Here is a 21,900-nt window from a genome sequence, read left to right as displayed (position 1 = left end):
GGGGGGTGACCACACCCCCGCCCGTGACCGCCCCGCCCCCGCCTACCGCGCCTCGTCTCTCTTGAGCTCCACCTCCGCCTCCAGCTGCTGCCTGCGCACGCGCGCCTCCTCAGCCTTGCGCTGCTGCTTCAGGAGGAAGGCCGCCCGCTTCTTGGCGAGCTCGTCGTCTGCCTTCTGCTCGTCCTGCAGGGCAGACGTCACCTGCGGCGCGGCCGCGCCACCCCACGGGGCCCCGGCCCTCCACGCTCCTGGGCCTGGGCCACGACCCGCGGGCTCGGGCGCGTCCCTATGCAGCCAGGAGCTCCGGCAGCACAGGGCGGACCCACGCGCTCCCTGCAGCGCCGGCAGCGGCGCGGGCGCCAAGGGCGGAGGCCCGCCTCGCGCCAAAGGCCACGGCCCGTCCTGCGGAGCCTGCGAGCTAACAAGGTGCGTCCGTTCTCGAATGGCCGTGCACGAGAGCGACGCAGCCTCCCGTGTCGGGCCCGAAGTCCCGCTCGGCTGGCGCGGCCAGGCTCCCGCCCGCAGGTGCTCCCGCCCGCAGATGCTCCCTCCCGCAGGGTCCTCACTGAGACCGCGTGGCCACGAAGCCGCGGGCGCCTCTCCCGCCCCCACCCAAGAGGTCAGGGTCTCCCTGACGCCCTCCCACGTGCCCACCACGTGGCACGGGTGTCGCCCGCGCTTTACCTTGAAGAAGAAGCCCACCCCCGGCTTCTGGTCGCCCTCGCCACCCAGGTCCGCCGCGCTATCGCGGCCTTCCGTCTCCTCGCCCTCGTTGGGGGCCTTCAAGTCAGAGAGGTCCACCTCGATGAGGCTGGCCTTGCTCCTCGGGGGCTCGTCCAGGGGCACGTTCTCCTTCCCGGGCGCGGTGAGGGTGCCCAGCCCCGCCTCCTTCACACCACCCTCCAGGGCCTCCTTGAAGCCCGTCTGCTCCAGGAGGGCGTCCGCGTCCTTGGAGGAGGGCAGCACAAACGTCCGCTGGTTGCTCTCGTCGTAGAGCCTGTATCCGTCCAAGGAGCAGTTCTCGCGGGCATCGCCCCCAGGGTCAGCAACCCCGTCCCAGCCCAGGTCAGAGGGCGTCCGGGGTGGGAAGGACCGTGAGTGCGAGGTGGTCTCGACACCAGGCGTGGGGGTCTTGCTCCGGGAGGAGCCCTGCTGCCGCTCTTTGGGCACCTTCAGCTCAGCCGGTCTTCCTGAACGGGAATTCCGACCCTGGCCAAGACGCGGGGGCTTGCGGTGGCCGGTCAACGCAGGAGGAGAGAGCGGCTCAACAAAATGGATGGCTGCCTTGACCTTGGGGTCCTGGGAGCCACCCCGGGGGCCCGGCGTGGGCACCGTGGGCGACTTCAGCAGCAGCTGCTCCTGCTGCTGGGAGATCCTGAGGATGGCCTGCTGCAGCGTGCTGATGGTCTCGTTCAGCTTCTCGATGGACAGGTCGCCCTCGCCCACGTCCATGCCCTCGCCGGCCTCCAGGAGCACTGCCGACAGCGCCTTGCTCCTCTCCAGCTCGGGGAGCGTGGCGGGGTCCTTCGGTGTATGCTGCTGCACGAGAGCCAGGCCCTCTCCGTCCACGTCTGGAGACCCCAGGAGCTCTCCCCTCCCCTCCTCCTTGCCGCGGAAGTCTCCCGCTCTGGATAGGCCGTCGAAGTCATCCCCGTTGTGCTGAGGGTGCTCTCCCACCACAGGCCCCGCTTTCAGCGGCTGAGGGGCAGTGTCGGCCCGGCCCTTCTTGACCACGTGCAGGAAGGCCGCCTTCCCCAGCTTCAGGCGCTGCCGCGCCGACAGCGCCTCCATCTTCTTCTTCTGCGCCTCGATGGCCCTACGCTTCTCCTCCAACTGCATGTGCAACTGCGCCAGCTCAGAGGCCAGGAGGCTGGCGTGGTCCCCTCCCTGCCGGTTTGGGCTCTGCTCCCTCCTCTGCTTCCACGTGGTCAGCGGGGCCGGGCAGCTCTCCGAGGCGTCGGGTGTGGTCTTCTGGGAGCTGCTGGTGCTTGACTTGGTCTCACAGCTGTTGAGCCTCTGGAGCTTCCTCTCGGCGAAGCTGGTCATCTTCACGCTGCCGCTGGCCACGGACACGCTGCTGATCTGGGAGACGGTGCTCAGACACGGGCTGGAGCGGCCACTGGCATCGTCCTTGTCCTCGTGCTCCTTCACCTTCAGGTCCTCCTGCAGCTTCGCCGACTCCTCCTCCCCGCCGTACCCAGCCCCCGCCGCAGGGTGGCCCTCGCCCGCGAAGTCCTGCTCGGCTTCCTCCAGGTCCGCAACGTCCGAGTCGGAGTCCTGCCTCAGGACGGCCCAGGCCTCAGGGCCGAGGGCACCGGGGCTCCGCACGCAGCTCATGTAGAGCCTGCCCTCCACGTCCTCATCGGCTCTGCCCACGTGGAGGAAGAAGCCGTCAGCCGACTGTCCCTGAGATGACAGATCGAAACCACTGCCAGCCAGAGGCCCGCCACGGGCGTCCCCCACTGCCAGCGGCCCTGCCTCAGTGGGTGTAGGGTCGAAGCCCGCAGGAAGCTCTGAACAGGAGATGGGGGTGAAAGTCCTATTCAAGTCCCGACTGACGTGACTGCCAGGCACCTTCTTCCGGCCCGGAGGCTGGTGGCCCTCGCCAGGCCTCCTGGCTGCGAAGCCCCGGGGCCGCCCCTCTCCACACTCGTCCTCCTTGGTGACCGCCTGCTTCTCCTTGGCTGGCCTGAGCAGAGCCGGCATCAACGGCTCCAGGAAGAAACTGTCAGACTTACTTTCTGAGGCATCCACCAGCCTCTGGGGAGACCTGGCAGTTGCCATCAGGCCCGGGTCACCACCCTGGTGAGCCACGTCCGTCCTAACAATGGCCACCAGCTCCTCGTCCTCGTCCTCGATGTCAACGTTGTTCAGGAGGCTTTTTCCGCTGGTCCTGAGGGCCGCGGGCTGGGGCTGGTTCTGCGGGGTCAGATGAATGACGTTGGACGCCAAGCTATCTTTGCTGATGGAGCGGGCCAGGCTGACGCTGTCACCAGAGCCGGGGTCCACATCGCAGCTCGCAGCGTGATGCAGAGCAAAGGGCGCAGGCTGAGACATGGGCCTGCGAGGTGGGGAAAAAAGCCATTGGACATGCCACGTCTCCACGAGAGGCTACGCAAGCTCATGAGTGAGGAGAACTCGAGTTACGAGTTGAGAACTTGAATCTTACACATGGGAAACTTAACCAAAACAAACCCTCTCCCGGGCAAAAGAAAACCAGAGGTCCTTTCAATTCAGCAATTCTCAGACCCTCTGCCCCAGCTCCCCTTCAACATGCTGAGGACCCCAAAGAGCTTTTAGTTATTTATCAATATTTACCACTCTAGAAACCCAAGCTAAGACATTTTTAAAATGATTAAAAATTCCAGGAAGAAATCTATTACACAAGCAATGGCCACATTTCCTGAAACAAGCGTAGAGTGTAAAGAGCAGTGTCGTGCACAGGTTTGCAGATCTAACATCCGGCTGGATTCTCGGGTCTGATCTGATTCAACCTGCTGTGACCCCACACTTGTCTGGGCCCCTTAGAATGAGAAAAGCAGTGACATCCCAGCATGGTTACTGGGATGTAATTCTGACCTCCAAGGGTCTCCGTGGGCCCCAGGGGTCCTTGGCCCACATCTGGGACACTGCTCTGTCATACTAACAAACATTTCAAGCAGAAACATATTTGAGACGCGGATGGTTCACCTGTTTTTCTTTTCCGTCCACGCTACTGCTGCTCCCCGGGGCTGACCATCGACTCGGGTTAAGGAATTAGATCGGTGTCGCTGGTCTGCAGTTTGGAGGAAACAGTAAGTGTGTTCAGCATTAAGTAACCTGTTTTATATCACTTGAAATTCTTTCAATAGAGTAACCATTTCTCAAGGAAACGCACCATCACTCGGTACAACAAAACTGCTAAGGAAAGCAAACAATCACAACACGCTTTTCAATAGTTTCGATAACAGGCAGTGTCTAGTTCAACAGTAATCGGCCTGGGTCATGAAATAATCAGAATGTCAATCACAAGTCAATATCAATTAAGCGATGTCAACGGCAGTTAAAATAATCGGTGAAGGTCAATGTACAGGTTCTTGCTGCGACACAACAGTGATTTTCTGTAGGCTTCGTGGGATTCACTAGGTTCTAATAATATTTTCACTGTAAGGTTATAAATTCTAAGGTACATCAATAAAAATCAAAATGCATTCTGCCAGTCTTCTCAGCTGCCGTCACTACGTCACGGTGAGTCTACTCATCCCGAGGCCCTGCAGGGAGCGGGGCGGGCACAGCAGGCAGAGGGAGGCCTCACGTCTTACCGGGAGGGTCCTCTCCCTGCACTGTCTTTTGCTGCTTCTGCCTCAGTGGCAACAAAGGATGTGATGGACTAAAGGCAGAGGCTCCTTTCCCCCTAAACAGAGAAAGGACAGGAGAGAAAAATCACTACCTCGCCAACCTACAAGTTCAAAAGCAAACACATAAGAAGCTACAGAGACCGTCATGAATTCATACCAACCTGTGAGGAATTCACAGGTTCCTTGGGAAAATTATTACAAAAACAAACCCAAAATGTATCAAGAACTTCAGACTTGGGATAAACATCCAGACTGCAGCCAGGGGGGACACTGACCTCTGGTTATGGCCTGTAACACAACAGGCTTCAAGTTTTCACAGTAAATTCAAGTTCGCATTAAGGCTACCCTGCTCGCCTCTGGGGGGTGGGGGCCAGAAGAGACCCTCTCGCTACCCACTCCGCACAGGTTCTCCATCAGCCCCGAGAAAAGGTAACCCCGACAGAAACTGTAACCCAGCAGGAAAGGGAGATGAACGGCGGCTTCGTCCCAAAAGCAGACAGACTTACGGGGGCTCAGGCTCCTCGAGGTGCAGGTGGTGCAGCTGGGCGGGGGGCTGCTGATCGGCCGGGCTCGCCGCCGCGGGGCTGCCCAGGAAGCTGCGCTTGGTGGCGTTGGAGATGGGGACAGGAGGCCGACTGCTCTTGGGGTGCGACACTGATTTAGCTGCAGAAACAAGTTTATAGAAATAGCTATTTAGTTACAACATTAGCAAGAAGAAACTAAAAAAAATCAGTTTTTATAAGCACTAAAAATGCAAGTTTTACTTGAAACCAAACTTCTCCAAAAAAAATAAAACTGGTTTCAAGGTCAACAAGTGTATTCTATAACAAATACGACACACGTTATATCAAAATGAGTACTCAGAGCAAAAGACCCCACATGGGGCAGAGCGGCAAGCGCTGGGACTGGAGGCTGCGTCTGGACAGCGGGGCCCCAGGGGGTGGGGGTGGGGGGGGTGCCACCAGGACGCCTCGCCAGCCAAAGCCTCAAGGAGGCGGCTGCCTCAGCTGCAGAAAGGCCTGGTCGTCTGGGCCCAGCACCTGACCGACCACCTCAGTGATCACGTCAGCTCAAGCCCCGTGGGGTCAGGTGAGGAGGTCAGGCCCAGCCCGAAGCTCCAATCTGAACAGGAACCCCATCTCTGAGGCTGCCCCCCAGAATGCTGGCCCAAGACAGATGGCGTCAGCGACAGTCCCGGTGGCAGGAACCGCCCAGGAGCTCTTACATGAGGGAAGCACACCTCAGCCACTGCCCCGAGCCCTGGCCCCATCTAGGTGTCTGCTCTGCCGATGTGGCAGGGGGTACCTGTGTGTCACTTCCAGTTTAATCCCTGACAAGGCCAAGCATCTTTCCGAAACGTTACTGGGCACCCGGGATCCTGCTTTCATGAAGCCCCTGTTCAAGTCTTTTGCTCGTTTTTCTATTGGTTTGTCTTTTCCTTCTTTCAATCTGTTCTGGACACTGTCTATCTGTTGTAGGTGTTCAACAAGGATCTTCTACTCCTGGTAGCTACTTGATTTCCTTTCTTGTTAAACTCTTTTTATCATCTTTTAATGAAAGAAAGGTCTACATTTTAATGTGGCCAATTATCCATCTTTTCCTTTGTGGCTAAGTTTTTATATCCTTTGTAAGAAATCACAAGGACATATCATCTTCTTAAAGTTGTGTAGATTCCCAAGCCTGGCAGATCACTTTATTCTGTGGTAAACAGATTTTTTTCTTCCTTGTTTTAGGGGCAGAAAGCCAAAGCTGTGGAGGGTGAGGACAGACATCACAGACTAGAGCACTTCCTGCCCGAGGAGGTCAGAACCACCTGGAACCTTCTCTCCACGACTCCTGCTAGCCCTGGATTCTGAGGCCATGGGGCCACGATGGCCCCAAGCTCACGGTCTGGAAGAGCTCTGTGTGTGACCGCCGTGGAGCGCCAGATGGGGGCCCAGACCATGACAGCTCTGTGATCTCCCAAAAGAAGCCACTTAAACTTAAACGCCACTACTGTACAAAAGACAGGAGGCAGTTAAGGAGACCTTCTGAGTGCTGTACCCGGACTCTCTCAGAGGAAACAGCTGTCACTCACGGAGAGTTGGTCACTCACCATCTTTCAGCTCCTGAACATCCCTGGGCTGAACGAAATCTGGTTTGACGTTCTCAAACCACCAGAAGAGCTCGGCAATAAAAACCATAACGTTTGGCTAAAAGAAAAACAAAAAAATCAAGGACACGGTAAGCAGCGTATTCACGCAGGGTTTTGAAGATGTGTTTGTAATAACTCCTCATTACCTTCAGCACTAGGGGAGCATACAGCATGTCTTCCAGGGTGAGATAAAAGCACTTGTTAAGGTACTCATTGGAGAATTCTCTCAGAAGCCGGATATTATACAGACTGTCGGCCATCGACGTCACCTCCTTCAAGCATATATCTGACAGACAGAAAGAAAACTGCATTTCATTACAAAGATATTCTGCTTCGTAAGTGTGTGTGCACATACGTCTGTGTGTGCGTATATAAACATACAATTTCAACTGAAAAACATCTTAAATGAAGGTAGAGGTGATATTTAAGAAGGCAGCAACATTAACAGATTTAAACATCACAACTATTATAAGTAATCATAAACATAGAAAGAAAACACTCAAGAAAAAGGAGAAAAAAAAGAAAGAAATAGGAGAAATCTCCAGGACCTGAATTTAATTGTTAACATCTAAAAAATATACAGAAATTATTTGAACTTTTAAGACTGGGCTTCCAGTATGAACAGTAACAATCACCTTTCAGTTTATAAAGGACCTGGCTGCATAAGGCCAGTTAATGGTTAGCATCTGAGGGACAGTTCTTTCCCTGACCGTCCACGTAAGGCTATCTCTGTGGTTGGGAGAGGGGAGCGTGAAACAGGATACGTCAGGCTTATCCACGGAAAAGCACAGGACACTGCTAATCACAGAACCCAGGAGACTGCACGCTCGCACCTGCAGCAGAACCACGGTTCATTCTACGCTGTTCTGCGGGATGCCAGACCCTCCCCCAGGTAATCTGAGCACAGACACCCACACTGGGCCACTGCGCAGGTGCGTCAGGGGAGGCGGGCCCACCCTCGGACAGGGACCAGACACCCAGAAACCACTCAAGACTAAAGTAGAGGTGGCTGCGCTGGTGGCCTAATTTTGCCTATAAATAAATAAACAGGACTGAGAAACATAACTTGTTTTAAAATAACTTTACTCCTAAGCAGAAATCACTTTCAGTGACTTAGAAACCTCATGCACACCTGGGACTCCCAGCCTCCGGGATTTACGAGTGGGTTCTGTCCGACATGGCGATGCCCTGGCACTATGATTCTCAGGAGGAAACTTCTATAAGTGAGTAACTATGCACATTCATGTTTCTAAGAAATGTTTCCTTTCTAAATTCAGATTCTGAAATATTATGCATACAACCAACAGACTCCCACAGACCCTCCACCCAGACAGAACGAATGTTAGCGTCACACCTTCTCTGAGCCACGTCCTATTTTCTTTCAGTAACAAAGCGTCGCGCTGTGCAGCCCGCCTCCCTGCAAGGCCACCACCCTCCTAGAGCCTGTGACCCCTCGTGCGGGTGTCTTTACCACGTCAGGTCTGTGCCCATAAATCACGTGAACAGCACACTGCTGACCTGGCTGTGTCTCCAGTTCACACTCATGACAACAAACTTCCTGTCGTGTTGCCGCCTGTTATTTTCCCCAAACTCAGAATTACGTTTCCAAATAGTTCTATGCTCCTGTGGGCAGCTTTCAAGTCATTCATTGTAACAGCTACTTAGGATTCCACAATTTTCGCTATTATGTAAAATGCCAGAAAAACCAAACCCGCGTGCCCTCTGTACTGGCACCCTTCCGGAAGGGGCCACAGGCTACGCTGCCACACCTGGCCACGGCCTGGCCGCGCCCCAGCCTGCCCGGACCCTCGGGCCCCTCCCCTGCACCTGCCCGCTGGCCTCCTGCAACGGCCCCCACCACTGCTATGCGCGCGCCTCAGCCTCCTCTTCTGTGAACAGACTGCTCTTACTTGGCCTCTGGGTTGTTTATCTTTTTCCTACTGATTTGTAGGGATTCTTTGTATATTTTGGTTACAAGACAATTGCGTGACAATCCTTTGTCAATTTATACTTGCTGCAAATATTTTCTTATGGATGTAGCTTTTGTCACTTAATTTCATGATGTCCCTCTGTCACCATAGTGAATTTTAACATGGTTAAATACAGGAATCTTTTTCATTACTTGCACTATTTTGTGATTTAAATAATCTATCCCAACACCAATGTCATAAAAATATCTTCCTATATTTTCTTTTCAGTTTTTAAACTCTGCTTTTCCAGTTTAGGTCTTTCACCCAAGGAAGAGTGGCTCCTGGGTGGTGGGGGGGGGTGTCTCACTGCATTCCCCCCTCCGCAGAAAGCACTCTGCCCTACATCCTGTGCCGGCCAGTCCCCCTCGCCCTGCAGGCTGTGGGCCACCCCAGGCACTGGGTTCCCACAAAGCATCACCATTCGGGCCTCTGTGCACAGCTCCCCTGCGTTTAGAGGATGTAAACGTAAACGAGAGGCTTCCCTGGTGGCTCAGTGGTTAAGAATCTGCCTGCCAATGCAGGGGACAAGGATTCAATCCCTGGGTTGGGAAGATCCCACATGCCACGGAGCAACAAAGCCCGTGTGCCACAACTACTGAGCCCATGTGCTGCAACTACCGAAGCCCGCACACCTAGAGCCCGTGCTCCTCAACAAGAGAAGCCACTGCAATGAGGAGCCCGCACCCCACAACGAAGAGTAGCCCCTGCTCGCTACAACTAGAGAAAGCCCACATGCAGCAACAAAGACCCAACACAGCCAAGAGATAAAATAAATATATATATATAAAATTTTTAATTAAAAAAAAAGTTATATAAAACTTGGTCTTTGAAGAGCAAGTAACCTACACTCTTATTCTTCAAAATCAACTTGCCTGAATTCCGGGACAACCAAAGCCACAGGATCGTGAACGTAACGGATCACAGCCTGTTGAGTACAGTGAGAATCCACGAGGCCATCCTGACACAAGCCCCCACAGAGACCTGCAGCGAGCGAGGGGAGCAGCCCGGCCCCTGCATAGAAGCACTGACCCGCCAGCGAGCCCGCAGCAGGGCCGGACACCCCTGAGGGATGACAACACTAGGGTGAAAGCATGGCCAGAAAGACCGAAGCCGCTCCCCAATCACCAGACAATCAGAGAGCAGAGAGCAGGGACCTCACAGCAGAGAAAGTCAGCTACGCCACCTGAACCCAGGGACCACCACTGCGTCACCGGCACAGCACCCCTGCGGCAGCATGCCTGCTGAAAGCCTGGCCCTGAATCCCACCAGGAGGGGCCACCAGACAAAGCCTGACAAGGGACGGTCAACACAGTAGGCGGCCTGCGCTCCTGGAAAACGTCAAGGGCGAGAAAGGCTGAGGATGGCCCGGACTCGGCTCCAGGCCCCAGAGGCAGAGACGTGCCCCTCAGCAGGGTGGTGACGCTGGGCCACGCCTGGATAGACAGAAGACGACCACACCCTGCCCCACCCCGAGCCTTCACGTGGACCCAAACGCGTGATGAGGCGATGGGAAGGCCGCCACCGAGGCAGGATCCACATCGTGGACCTCTCAGGCTCGCAAGCTCTGCTGCAGTGTTCTGAGACCTGCCCACCCCGCGTGGCCTGGAGAACACGTATGAAGAGCCATCTGCAGACACGATGGTTTTGTCCATCCTGGTCACGGAGGTCTATGTGGGTGAGCCAGCGAGATGCTCTCCAGCTCACCACTGCTCCCACCACCCAGAGGGCGCATCAGGCCAGTTCTCGCAGAGGCTGCCTCCTGCCCCAATCTGACCGCGAGAGGCCTTGTCGGCCCTGGGGCTCCTACATTCAGAGAAAGGCGGGGCAGCAGTCTGCAGGTGGCGCAGCCCTCCCCACTGTCAGTGCACGGAGGGCTCCTTGGGTGCAAGCATTTCTCTAAAACCAAGTCTGGGAAAAGGCCTGTCAATCGAAAGGATCTGTGACCCTGACCCTGACCCCGACCCTGGGGGAGTGTCTCTCGGCAGTTTTCTAGAAGCTGCTATCCAAGCATCCGTTGGTGACAAAGCTGAACAGAAAGAATAATTTCCGTGGTAATTTGTAAGCACCCTACACAAGGGAACACGGCGTCCGTGGAGCAGCCATGAGCCAGGCTGCCAGGAGCGGCGCTTCATCCAGCCAGAAACGGCAAAGCTCCCCTGCAACCTGGGCCTGGAACACATCGTCTGTGGCTCCCAGCTCCCGGCAGGGAGATGAGGTCAGACGCTCTGGATTCTCCTCCCCTTCGTTACTACTTCTAGGGGTAAAGCAGGGAGACGAGCACCTTTTGGGTATGGCCGCCTGCTGCTAGTTCTCACCTGGTTGGTTAGACTTTAGGTTGCAGGTGTCGGGTGTTTCCGTCTGGAGAGGCCCCCTTCGCCCCGCCTGCATTCCCGCCTCGGTCAGGCACGAGGACCCGCGATCTTTCATGGAGCCCCCAGGAAGCCTGAGGATGTTTTGCAAGTTCCCAGAAATTAGGGATCAACTTCCTGACTGCAGTCGAAGTGAAAATCGCCAAGGAACAGTCCTTGGTGTGAACCTTCACTGACAGGCAGAGGCTGGGGAACATGAGCTGTGTCCGGTCTGCGCTGTTATTGGGTATTTCTTGGAATAAGCTGTGGAAGTTGAACAGGAAGGAGAAGACAGAAGGATTTTTTTTTTTTTTAAGAGGAAATGCTTTTTTCCTTGGTGCATCCAGAGTTGAGGTTTCTGAGTCAGCACAGACTACCAATGCTGGGTTTTGGTTTTTTGGACTGAAATCACTTTGGGATTTTTTTTATAACACTGGTGAATTTTGCTTTTTAAAAAAATACTTGTTCAAGTCTGTGTGTGTATATATGTTTTTTAAATTATTTTTTTAAAAGACAGACTTTATTAGGTATACATTTCCATCCTAGATCCTGTTAAGAGATCGAACAGTTGTTTTGCTGTTAGCTGGGTTAAAGGGTTAACCCTGCGTGAGTCTGGTAATAAAAGGTTGTTGACGTTTCCAGAAAAAAAAAAAAAGAATGTCTTTGTTCTCCAGTTATTCCCAAATAGCTCAGGGAGAAAGAGCACGCATGTGACAAGATGTAACGTGGGAAAGTCTGGGGACAGGTATGCATGACTTCCTGTACCTTCTTTGTAAAAGTAAACTCACATCAAAATAAAGTCTCCAGAACATCCATTCTGTCCCTCTGGCCTCCAGTCTCCCGCACGAGTGTTCACATCCCCTTGCTGACGTCTGTAACCAGGCCTGGCAACAATGCCCGAACAATTGGGACATCACAGCCTCTCCACTGCTTCTTGGCCAAGAGCAGTCTGTCTCCTTCCCGCCTTACAGCCAAGCACATGGGTCTCTGCTGAGCTCGCCCTCTCTCTCTGCTGTGCTTACTCCCCGGCACTCCACACGAGGGTCACGACCCTCACCGGGAGCCGGCACCACGGGCAGGGAGGTGGATGGAGCGGCCCGGCCAGGCCAGGGCTGGGGCCACGGCGCCCCTCCCCGCCTCCCGCCCGCGACCGGCCAGGGTCGAGAACCTCTGCAGGGTCGAGCACATTGCCGGCAGGCCAAAGGCATCCCTCACGAGGCGGCAGTGGCCGCCTGTACCTCCTGAGGTGGCCGCACTGGACACGCTCCGCTGCTGCAGTCTTGCATCCTAGGGCTCCACACGGCGCTCCCCACCCGTGCAAACCAGCAGACAGCGCTCCACCCAGTCTCGGGCGTGGTGCCTGGTGCCGGTCACCCCTCTGCTCCCTCCGGCACCGGCACCGGGCGACCCGCCTCCTCCAGGACAGAACCTGCAACCACCTGTCTCCTCCGCGGGCCAGGCTGGCTTCCGACCAGAGGAGGAAGACGGCTCCTCCTTTTCCTTCCTTCAGCTGTTTCGGGTTTATTTCTATGTTCTTCTCGAATGTGCCGAGATCATAACTTTTTAAGTTCCTTACTGTCCAGCACACACACAGGGCAGCATTTCCCGTCAGTGGCCAGTCTGAGCTGTGGCTGATGTTCCAGCGGGCACGGCGTTCACTCTCGCGACTCAACCAATAGCTGCCAAGCGCCGACTCTCCCAAACACGCTTCAGGTGGTTGGGATCATCAGTGAACAGATGGCTGGAGCGCCTGCCCTTACAGAGCTCCCGCTAGAACCTTCCACTGTGATCGCTGATCCGTGAAATATTCTGAAGTGTCCTCTTTGGTTTCTAAGCATTAACCACTTTAGAGGTTTGAGAAAGACGCTTCTCGTTTCACTGCTGTGAAGAAACGACAATTGTCAGCGGTCTGCTGCGGTCCCTTCTGGGGCCGGGACCCAGTGCGTGTCTGTAAAGGCCCTGGCGCCGTCCCACTGGGGAAGAGCAGGCGCTCTGCTGCCCGCGCCGTGCCCCCGGCCCCGCTCTGCTCTCTGTGTCCCCAGCCGGTCCTGTGGCCACTTCACCCGCGACGCTGCCCCCCCCCCCACGCCCCACGTGGATGTGCTCTAACGGCTGCGATGAGCCCCACGCGCCACCTTCTTGAGGGTTTTCACCTCGTCAGTAACAGACTCTCCATGCCTCAAGACCCCGGTGGACAGGTTAGAAGCCGACTGGACAAGACCAAAGCCAGAACCACCCACCCCTTGAGCTGTGCGGCGGACCCAAGCAAACACCAGCATGTGGAGGGCCGAGGGGGGAAGAGGCAGGAGGCGCCGAGGCTCAGGGAGACCCCCGCGTGCTCCGCTCCTGAGTCTGTCCTTGACGCTGTCGTCTTCAGTGCTCTGCACCACATCCACACGTCCTCCACCACCCAGTCTGGCGGCAGCTGCCCGGGCTTCTCCACGGGTCTGGCCGCCCTGGCAGTGTCCGCGCTCTTACGCAGCCCCACTCTGCTCTGACCCCGCCAAGCCAGCCCCACCAGCCTCATGAGCCCGAGACTCGATTTCACATGCACTCACCCAGGACGCAGCCTGGCGCTCATGTCCTCAGGAACGACCTCCACCTCCACCTCCACCCCAGACGAGCCCCCGGTCCTTCCCCGGCCGGCAGGAGAGCCTCCCCAGTCCCTTCCAGGGCCCGGTCACAGCTCCCCACGGCACACGGCCCAGGCCACACGGGCACAGCCTCACAGGCCTGGGCAACCAGGTGCCAATTCGGGGGTTTCACTCACAGATGGAGGCCCTCTCCTGGACCCGGAGACCCCCTTTCTTTCAAGGTCAGCTGTGTGTTTTAAAAACAGTGAAACCCAGCACTTCTGCACATGCATCAGGAGCAGGACCACGTCAGCTCCGTGCGGCAGCAAGTCTGACAGACCCTCCATGTGCAGCCAGCGGTCGGGGCGTCCTGGGCCCCACACCTCCCTCGCCCGGAAAGAAGGGTGCCCAGCAAAACCTCATCAGAGCTCCTGTCCCCACGGCCCCAGCCAGGCGCCCAGCGCCCTGCTGCTCACAGCATCAGACACACCTCTCCCCGCAGCCAGGAGTGAGCCCCTCGGAGACACACACGATGACACCGCCAACACCACATCTGCAGGACTTACTCATCATTTGTCAACAGACTAGATCTGTACTCATTTTCCCAAACCACATTCCAGATGTTTTAAGTCAGCTGGAGTTGACTTAACTGTTCTGAGACTTAACTACAGTCACCAATATTTAACACGTTCCCCAAATACCTCCAAGTCCCACTTCCCCACCAGAGAAAACGCAGGCTAAGTACAAGCACACCGTGGTCGGATCTGTGCGTCTACACACGGCACCAGCTGGCGCTAAGGACGCAGGGCTTCCCTCGGGTGCTTTAATGGTTCAGGCCAGCACATCCTCACGTCCTCCGAGCCTCGGGTCTGCTCCGGAGGCTCGAGCCCACTCACCGTCCAGCTTCATGTGCTCCGGGCAGTAGTAGTGGACCACGGCCAGGAGGGCAGCGCCGTGGCTGCCGTCCCGCATCAGGTCCTCCAGCAGCGGGAAGCAGGGCGGCTGCCTCGCAGACAGGTGCTCGCGGCGGTAGCGCACCTGCGGTGGAGAGAAGGGAAGCGGTCACTACGCACGAGGTGCCGTCACGGCCGCCTACGCCTCAGGCAGGCCACCAGCGCGAGAGCTCACAGAAGCCCTGCAGGCGGCGGTCACAGCGGCAGCCACACGGGAGAACCCGGGTGTCTGGACTACACTCTGCCTGGAACACACGTCAAGATCCAGGAACTGGGCTTCAGGACCTCACTGGCGGGCAGCAGTTAGCTGCTACGGACAGCGAGGCCGCCTCACTCTGAAGGGCCGGGCACACCCAGGGGAGGAGGCGGGACGCACGTCTACACTGCCAGAGGCCGCACGCTATCAGCGGGTGAGAAACAAGTTAAGCGGTGAACCCACCCTACGCTGGGAAGACCCACGCTGAATTAGCAGCAGTGACCTTGGCCATTATGAAAAACACAAAGTGGCATTAACACAGAGTTTGAGAAAGTCCCAAAACCAGGTTAAACGGAATGTCGTCTAACCCACCAACCAGCCCCTCAGTAAGCGCACAGGAGCGTCAGGACCCTGAACGCACACAGCAAGTGCTATAAAAAAAACAAGCATTTTTTTCAAGGTTTCTGTGCTTCTGCCTTTACAGGAAACCATGAGCACGGTGCCCTGAGCCTCCCCGCGCCCCTGGGCGCCGCCCCGTAACTGGGTCTCATTCAGAACATGGACACACATGCCGCTGGGAGACCACGTCCTGTGGCACAAGGGAGCCTGGCATTTCCTCTAGGGGAGGAGAACACAGCGCCAGCTCGAGGGAGAAAACCCACCACCCATGCTGCCCACTACGGCTCTCCAAGAGCCGTGCAGGAGAGTCAACCCAAAGGAAAGCACCCCGGCAACCACCCCAGTGAGCGCCCAAGGCAGGGTGGTCAGCCCTGGCGTCCGCACGGAACACGCCTCACCCGTGCTCGGGCGATGCACGCCACTAACACCGGCCTCAACGTGGACATTAACTTGTTTCTCGCGTTGCGGCCAGGCTCCCACCCAGGGGCCAGGCCCAGAGGCTCCCGCATGCAGAGCCCGAGGCATGCGCTGGGCCAGGCCTCCACACACAGACACACACACGCACGCACGCACAGACAGCACGCGGGCCGAGCACAGCATGCAGGGAAGCGGATGGTTTTGCAGCTGAGGATGGATGGTGTGCGTTTGCATCGCGAAAGCGCTGAACCCCTGGGTCCCGGGAGCTGGCGCTGCCCCTCTAGGGGGCCCTGCTCCAAGCCCCCAGCCCACACACACTCACACTGCTGCCGCCGACGAGCCAGACGTGCGCTCAGGCAGCCGTGCTGACCAGCTACTAGGAGGGCACCTGGAGGTGCTCTGCTCTCAGCCACATTTTCCAGTTTCTTTAAGACTCTCATCTGAAACCCTGCTTCCCGGAGGACACCTGCATTTCTGACTGTGTCCTCACTACACCTCATAAGTGCTTTAATAGCTCTGTCTTTGACCTTCAGTTTTCAAGAAGTTAAGAGATATGTAAATATGTGTAAAAACGCTTTCCCCCTCTTTGTTATTAATACATTTCAAAGAGAAGCAAAATCATCCATGAGCTACAAAGTAGACTGCATCACTGCTCCCAGGGTCCCACTGACAGTTTGTATCCACTCCTTTATGACAGAATTCTAAGGATCACCTGATCCAAATAATTAAGCTAAAGGAACAGGCAAATAAAGGAGTCTTCAAGATGTGTTGTCCAGAACTTCATTTTAAGACGCGCCACTTGCAGCGTGAGGTATTTTTCCGTGGGAACCAGCGTAACAAAGGGAAGCTGGAGCTGTGGACCAGATCACGGGGACAGCCACATCAGGAAGGACAAATCCAAAGGGTAACTCGGCAAACTGGATGGTCTGTCATCCCTGCTGGCACCCATCAGAGAGGAGAATGGAGCCTGTCGTTGACCCTGAAGTTCATCATATAAAGAAGTAACTACGTGACCAAAGAAACCCGAAACTCTCCGTAAGCCTACCTAAGAGACTGGGCAAAACCACACCCGGGGTGCTGACTACAAAATGCACCTCAGGGCTCCGGAGGGCCGTGCTGCGGTCTACTCTGCCCAGAGCCAGGCCATCGCTGCCCCGCAGGAAGTGCCACACCACCACCAAGGAGGACATTCAGACAAACAGTCATGAGCAATCTGTAATGGAAGCAAGTGGTCGCGGCGGGATGGCCGTCTGGATGGCAGCTGGGCACACGTATGGGTCACTTACAGGCACTAACTTCCAGTACCACTTGGAGGGAGACTGCTCGGGAAGCAAGGGAAGGAAGGCAGGAGAGGAGGTCAGCAGGGCAGGTCCACGTGTGAACGGAGACACACACTGCACACCGCATTCACAAGAGGCAGGACGTCCGTCCTCCGAGAGGTGAGATCTGCCCAGTGCACGTGGCCCTGGACACCGCACTAACAGGTGACTGCCAGGGAGGGCCACAGGCCCCTCTACGACACTAGCCTCTGTGGGAGCGGAGAGTACTCTGGACACTGAGTCTGGGCCGGGCACCGAAAGGGACAGGCGCCACTGCCACGTGGGGAGGGGCTCAGCAAGCCGTCCGTGCCAACCTGAGGAAGGGGGGTGGCTCACGGAAGCGTGGCCGGGGTGAGGGGCCCACGGACGGCATCCCTGGGGTGCAGGGTAAGAGAGAGGAGCAAGGGGACACACGTTCACCCCGCAGCCCTGGGGACTGCAGCCCAGGCCGGGCCATGCTGTGCACACGTTTGAGGAACGTGGATTCAGTCACACCCATGCTTGGCCAAAAAGAAAAACAATCAGGTCAAACAGGACAGAAGTAAAATCATTTCACTGGACACAGGACATTTACCCGCCTGAATCCCACACTGGACTCACGGCCCGTGAGGGCTCCGAGGGGACCTCTGGCTGCAGGCAACCTCCCCCTCCCGCGCTGACTTCACCCCCGGGTGACCCTACGCCCCTTCCTTTGGAGCGTCAGACACCTTCCACCTCTCCGCCACCCTCCCGAGTTCAACATTGGGCCGCCTTCACCACCAGGGCAGGGCCCGGGGCGCTCACTCCCTGCGGGGTGAGCAAGAAGGAAGAAGAAGCACAGAGCACACACGGGCACAGTTCTTCAAGACCGCAGCAACGTCTCAACTTGGTGCATTCCAGAGAAGTGAAATGTACCCTTTACCTTTTGATGAGCTGGACTTTCCAATAACTGCTGTTTTAACTTAACTTCTTTCTCTGTTATCTCTCTCATTTTAAGATTTACCTAAAGTAGAAGAAATTAAATGCATTAAAAAGGCAGTTGAAACTGATTTCCAACACTGGTGTGCACACCTTTCCTTCACCACCCAGGACCCACCTCGCTTGTTTGAACCTGGACTCTCAGATCCAGGTAATATTTAGACCCATTACACGCATGCAGAAATGCACGGTTCCCCGTGACCTGTGATTCGACTTGGAGAACGAGGAAAGCCCTGGCGCCCCCCAGTGCCAGCGCCTGCGTTCTGCCTCAGGACAGCATCGATGGCCTCATCGCTGAGTGTCCCTGGTTCACGGGCAGCCCAAATTCGCCACCACCACTGATAACACAGCCTGGCTGAGACACCCCCCACTGCACGCCTAACAGGCGCTCACACATTCTCTGACCGCCAAAATAGCACTAAGAACCTCATCAGACACTCGTAAGCAATTAATACAACTGCTCAGAAATAAAAGTATCCTCTTCTGGAATTATTAACTCAAAGATAAATTCAAAATTGAATCAACTATAAAATAACACCATGGAGAAGAACACTCGTCAGTGCTAACACGACATGGTCGAAGCTACGAGATGAAACGCCTCAAAACTGAATGTCTTCTCCTTAAACAAGAACGCAGATAAGTGACCTCATGCAAATCAAATCAGGAATGTAGAAACATTGTTTTTTAAAAGAAAAAGACAAAATAAAAATCAATGTTGATAAGTTTTAAAATAAATGAATTAGAATGGACGGATGGATAAGAGAGAAAGCAAGTGTAAAAGTGTACCCAGGTGCTGGGTACACAGTGTTCTCTGTATAATTCTTTCAACTTTTCTGCATGTTTAAATTTTTTCACAATAAAATATTGGAAATTAAAAATTTTAGAAAATTTGTTTCTGCCATAAACTAGAGAGCTTCCTAACATGGAAAGGATTTTCTGATTGGTTTGGTGGTGATATTGATGAGTGTAAGTCTGATACTGTGTCATGAAATGTGACAACACTGGGAAGAGCTATGCAACTCAGTGAAACAATTTTCCCAATGACAAGGCACAGCCTTACAAAATCAGGAAAAATACAAGGAAGATTTTAATATAACAGAATACAGAAAGTTCACTGGGTTAGTACCCAGATTACATAAAGAAATCCTTGCAACAATAAAAAGACAAATAATCCAATTTTAAAATGGGCACAGACAGTGGTTAAAACTTCGCCTTCCAATGCAGAGGGTGCAGGTTTGATCCCTGGTTGGGGAGCTAAGATCCCATGTACCTTGCGGCCAAACACCCAAAACATAAACAGAAGCAATATTGTAACAAGTTCAATAAAGACTTTAAAAAATCAAACCTACAATGAGATATCACCTCACACCAGTTAGAATGGGCATCATCAGAAAATCTACAAACAGTAAGTGCTGGAGAGGGTGTGGAGAAAAGGTAATGCTCTTGCACTGTTGGTGGGAATGTAAATTGATACAAGCCACTATGGAGAACAGTATGGAGGTTCCTTGCAAAACTAAAAATAGAGTTCCCATATGACCCAGCAATCCCACTACTGGGCATATACCCAGAGAAAACCATAATTCAAAAAGACACATGCACCCCAATGTTCACTGCAGCACTATTTACAATAGTCAAGACATGGAAGCAACCTAAATGTCCATCACCAGTTGAATGGATAAAGAAGATGTGGTACATACATACAATGGAATATTACTCAGCCCTAAAAAGGAATGCAACTGGGACATTTGTAGAGACATGGATGGACCTAGAGACTGTCATCCAGAGTGAAGTGAGTTAGAAAGAGAAAAACAAATATTGTATATTAACACATATATGTGGACTATAGAAAAATGGTACAAATCAACTGGTTTGCAAGGCAGAAATAGAGACACAGGTGTAGAGAACAAACACATGGACACCAAGTGGGGAAAGTGGGGAGGGTTGGGGGGGAATGAATTGGGAGATTGGGATACCAAATTGTACACTCTAAATATATGCAGTTTACTGTATGTTAACTGTATCTCAATAAAAGTTCTTAAAAAAAAAAAAAAAGAATCAAGGGGGACCTGTGACTGGGATGACACTTTGCGGGGGTGGGCAGGGTTGAGTCAAGTTGGGGGAAATTAAAACTACGTTTTGTCTCTATTTTAAAAATGACTTTCAGGGACTGCCTTGGTGGTCCAGTGATTAAGACTCCACGCTCCCAATGCAGGAGGCTCAGGTTCAATCCCTAGTCACGGAACTAGATCCCGAATGCCGCAGGGAAGAGCCCTCATGCAGAAACTAAAAATATCCTGCGTGCAGCAGTGAAGACCTCGCACGTGGCAAAGAAGATCCCAAGTGCCACAACTAAGATCCGGCACAGTCAAATAAATAAGGAAGTACTTTTTTTAAGACCCAACAATAAAAATAAAATAAAAAAGACTTCCACGATGCTTTAAAAAAAAAAAGGTCCACATCAAAAAAAAAAAAAAAAACCCACAGCAACAACTACTTAAAAACAATAAATAAAATAAAACAGGCAAAGGATCTGAATAGACATTTCTCCAAAAAAGATCTACAAATGGCCAATAAACACATGAAAAGAGGCTTCCCATCATTACTACCAGGGAAATGTGAATTTAAACCACAATGAGATGCCACCTCATACCCTCCAGAATGGCTAGAATCAAAAAACCAGACAAGGAGTGGCAGCAAGGACGGGGACAGCTGGAGCCCTCAGGTGGCTCTGGGGGGATGTGACACGGTCTGCCGGCTCTTCACAGAGCTAACACAGAGCTCCCACACGGCCCAGCAATTCCACCCCAAGATGCAAGCCAAGAAAAATGAAAACACAGCCACACAAACACTCGCACGTGGATGTTCACAGCAGGGTTCACAACAACCGAGAAGTGGAAAAAACACGTGCCCACCATACTAGGAGAGGCTAGCGAGGCTCGGCGCGTCTATCCGATGGAGCATTACTCAACCATGGAAAGGAATGGGGTGCTTATAAGAGGCGAAAACATTCTGCCACATGCAAGAGTCAGACACGAGAGCCCACATATTGCAGATTTCATTTAAATGAAGTGCTCAGAACGGGCAAATCCGCAGAAACAGAAAGCAAAGGGGCTGCCAGGGGCTGGGGGGCTGCCGGGAAGGACTGCTGACGGCACCAGCGTCTCTTTCCGAGTGTGATAAAAATGTCTGCAGTTGGTGGTGACAGCTGCACAACCTGGTGAGTACCTTAAAAACCACTGAACGGTACACTTTAAAATAGTGAATTTTACAGCATGCGAACTGTATCTCAACTTTTTTAAAAAATTGATAAGTTTCAAATTCTACATTTCAGTTAACCTTCAAGAAACTACCACCTGTCAAGTTTTGGTGTAGATTCAAAAAAATGTGTTGTGGATAGTTATCTGAAAAGACTATGAAAATGCTCTCCCCTCTTCAACTTCATTCACGTGAAACCAGACTTTCTTCATATACATCAATGAAAACAACACACTGTAGCAGGTGAGACGCAAGAGCAGGTCAGAGCACCCAGCTGTCTTCCAGTAAGCCAGACACTAAAGAAACTTACAAAACTGCAAAATATCACTTCTTCCATTTTTGAAAATACAGTTATTTTTCATTAAAAACATTATTTCTATTCACATGGACTGAGTTTCCTGTTACTTATAAGTGAATTAATAAATATTCTAAATTTTTCCTGTTTTTAATTTCTAATTCAGTAAATACTGACAGATTTTTTTTTTAATTCTATGAGTGCTACAGTATTTAAGAGTGTAAAAGGGTTCTGAGACCAAAAGGTTTGAGAACTCTATATAAAGGAATGAAGAGCAACAAAAATGGAAACTATGTGGATAAATATCACTCACCATTTTTAATTACTTTAAAAGACAACCCCCTGCTGAAGGCAAAAGTAATTTACCTGGGGCTGTAAGGAGATGAGTGAGGACAGCAGCACAAAGGTCAAAGGGGGAAAAGGCATTCTGATGTGATCTGTGAGATGGTATCACTTTATTTGAAGGCAGACTATAAAAACCTACAGAAGCATTTGTAAACCCTGAAGTGGCCCCCCCAAAGATACTGCAGATAAATAAAACGGAGAACTAAAAATGGCCAATCCTGAATAAGCCAGAAAAGAAGGAAGACAAAGAAAAGATAAATAGAAAGCACACAAGATGTAAAGCCCAGACATCTCCATAATCACATTAAATGCAATTAGTCTACACAGTGCAATGGTAAGGCACAGACTGACTACAGGGTACCTGTAGGAAACTCGCTTTAAGTAGAAAGACAAGAGATTAAA

General features: G+C 53.3%; 1 protein-coding gene across 7 annotated transcripts in view; it reads right to left on the bottom strand.

The window, feature by feature from the left end:
* The window catches only part of CAMSAP1 (calmodulin regulated spectrin associated protein 1), a 60,221-nt gene that overhangs the window by 13,166 nt on the left and 25,155 nt on the right, over positions 1-21,900 (bottom strand). For 2 of the 7 annotated variants that reach the window (XM_057721000.1, XM_057721001.1), the window contains exons 4-12: positions 17,548-17,628; positions 14,259-14,400; positions 6,618-6,757; positions 6,433-6,529; positions 4,844-5,000; positions 4,302-4,393; positions 3,691-3,775; positions 685-3,061; positions 47-183 (exon numbers count right to left, since the gene is read on the bottom strand). In XM_057721000.1, the coding sequence (XP_057576983.1) occupies positions 47-183; positions 685-3,061; positions 3,691-3,775; positions 4,302-4,393; positions 4,844-5,000; positions 6,433-6,529; positions 6,618-6,757; positions 14,259-14,400; positions 17,548-17,628 (3,308 nt within the window). Of the gene's footprint in view, positions 1-46; positions 3,062-3,690; positions 3,776-4,301; positions 4,394-4,843; positions 5,001-6,432; positions 6,530-6,617; positions 6,758-10,756; positions 11,248-11,577; positions 12,663-14,258; positions 14,401-17,547; positions 17,629-21,900 lie in introns of those variants that run through there. The other 5 variants (XM_057720997.1, XM_057720998.1, XM_057721003.1 and 2 more) reach the window with 4 other exon arrangements.

The sequence above is a fragment of the Hippopotamus amphibius genome, chromosome 2, assembly GCF_030028045.1.
Source record: "Hippopotamus amphibius kiboko isolate mHipAmp2 chromosome 2, mHipAmp2.hap2, whole genome shotgun sequence".
In the NCBI taxonomy this organism is placed as follows: Eukaryota; Metazoa; Chordata; class Mammalia; order Artiodactyla; family Hippopotamidae; genus Hippopotamus; species Hippopotamus amphibius.
Note: the sequence above shows the minus strand (reverse complement) of the source record. Positions and strands in the feature narration are given on the sequence as shown.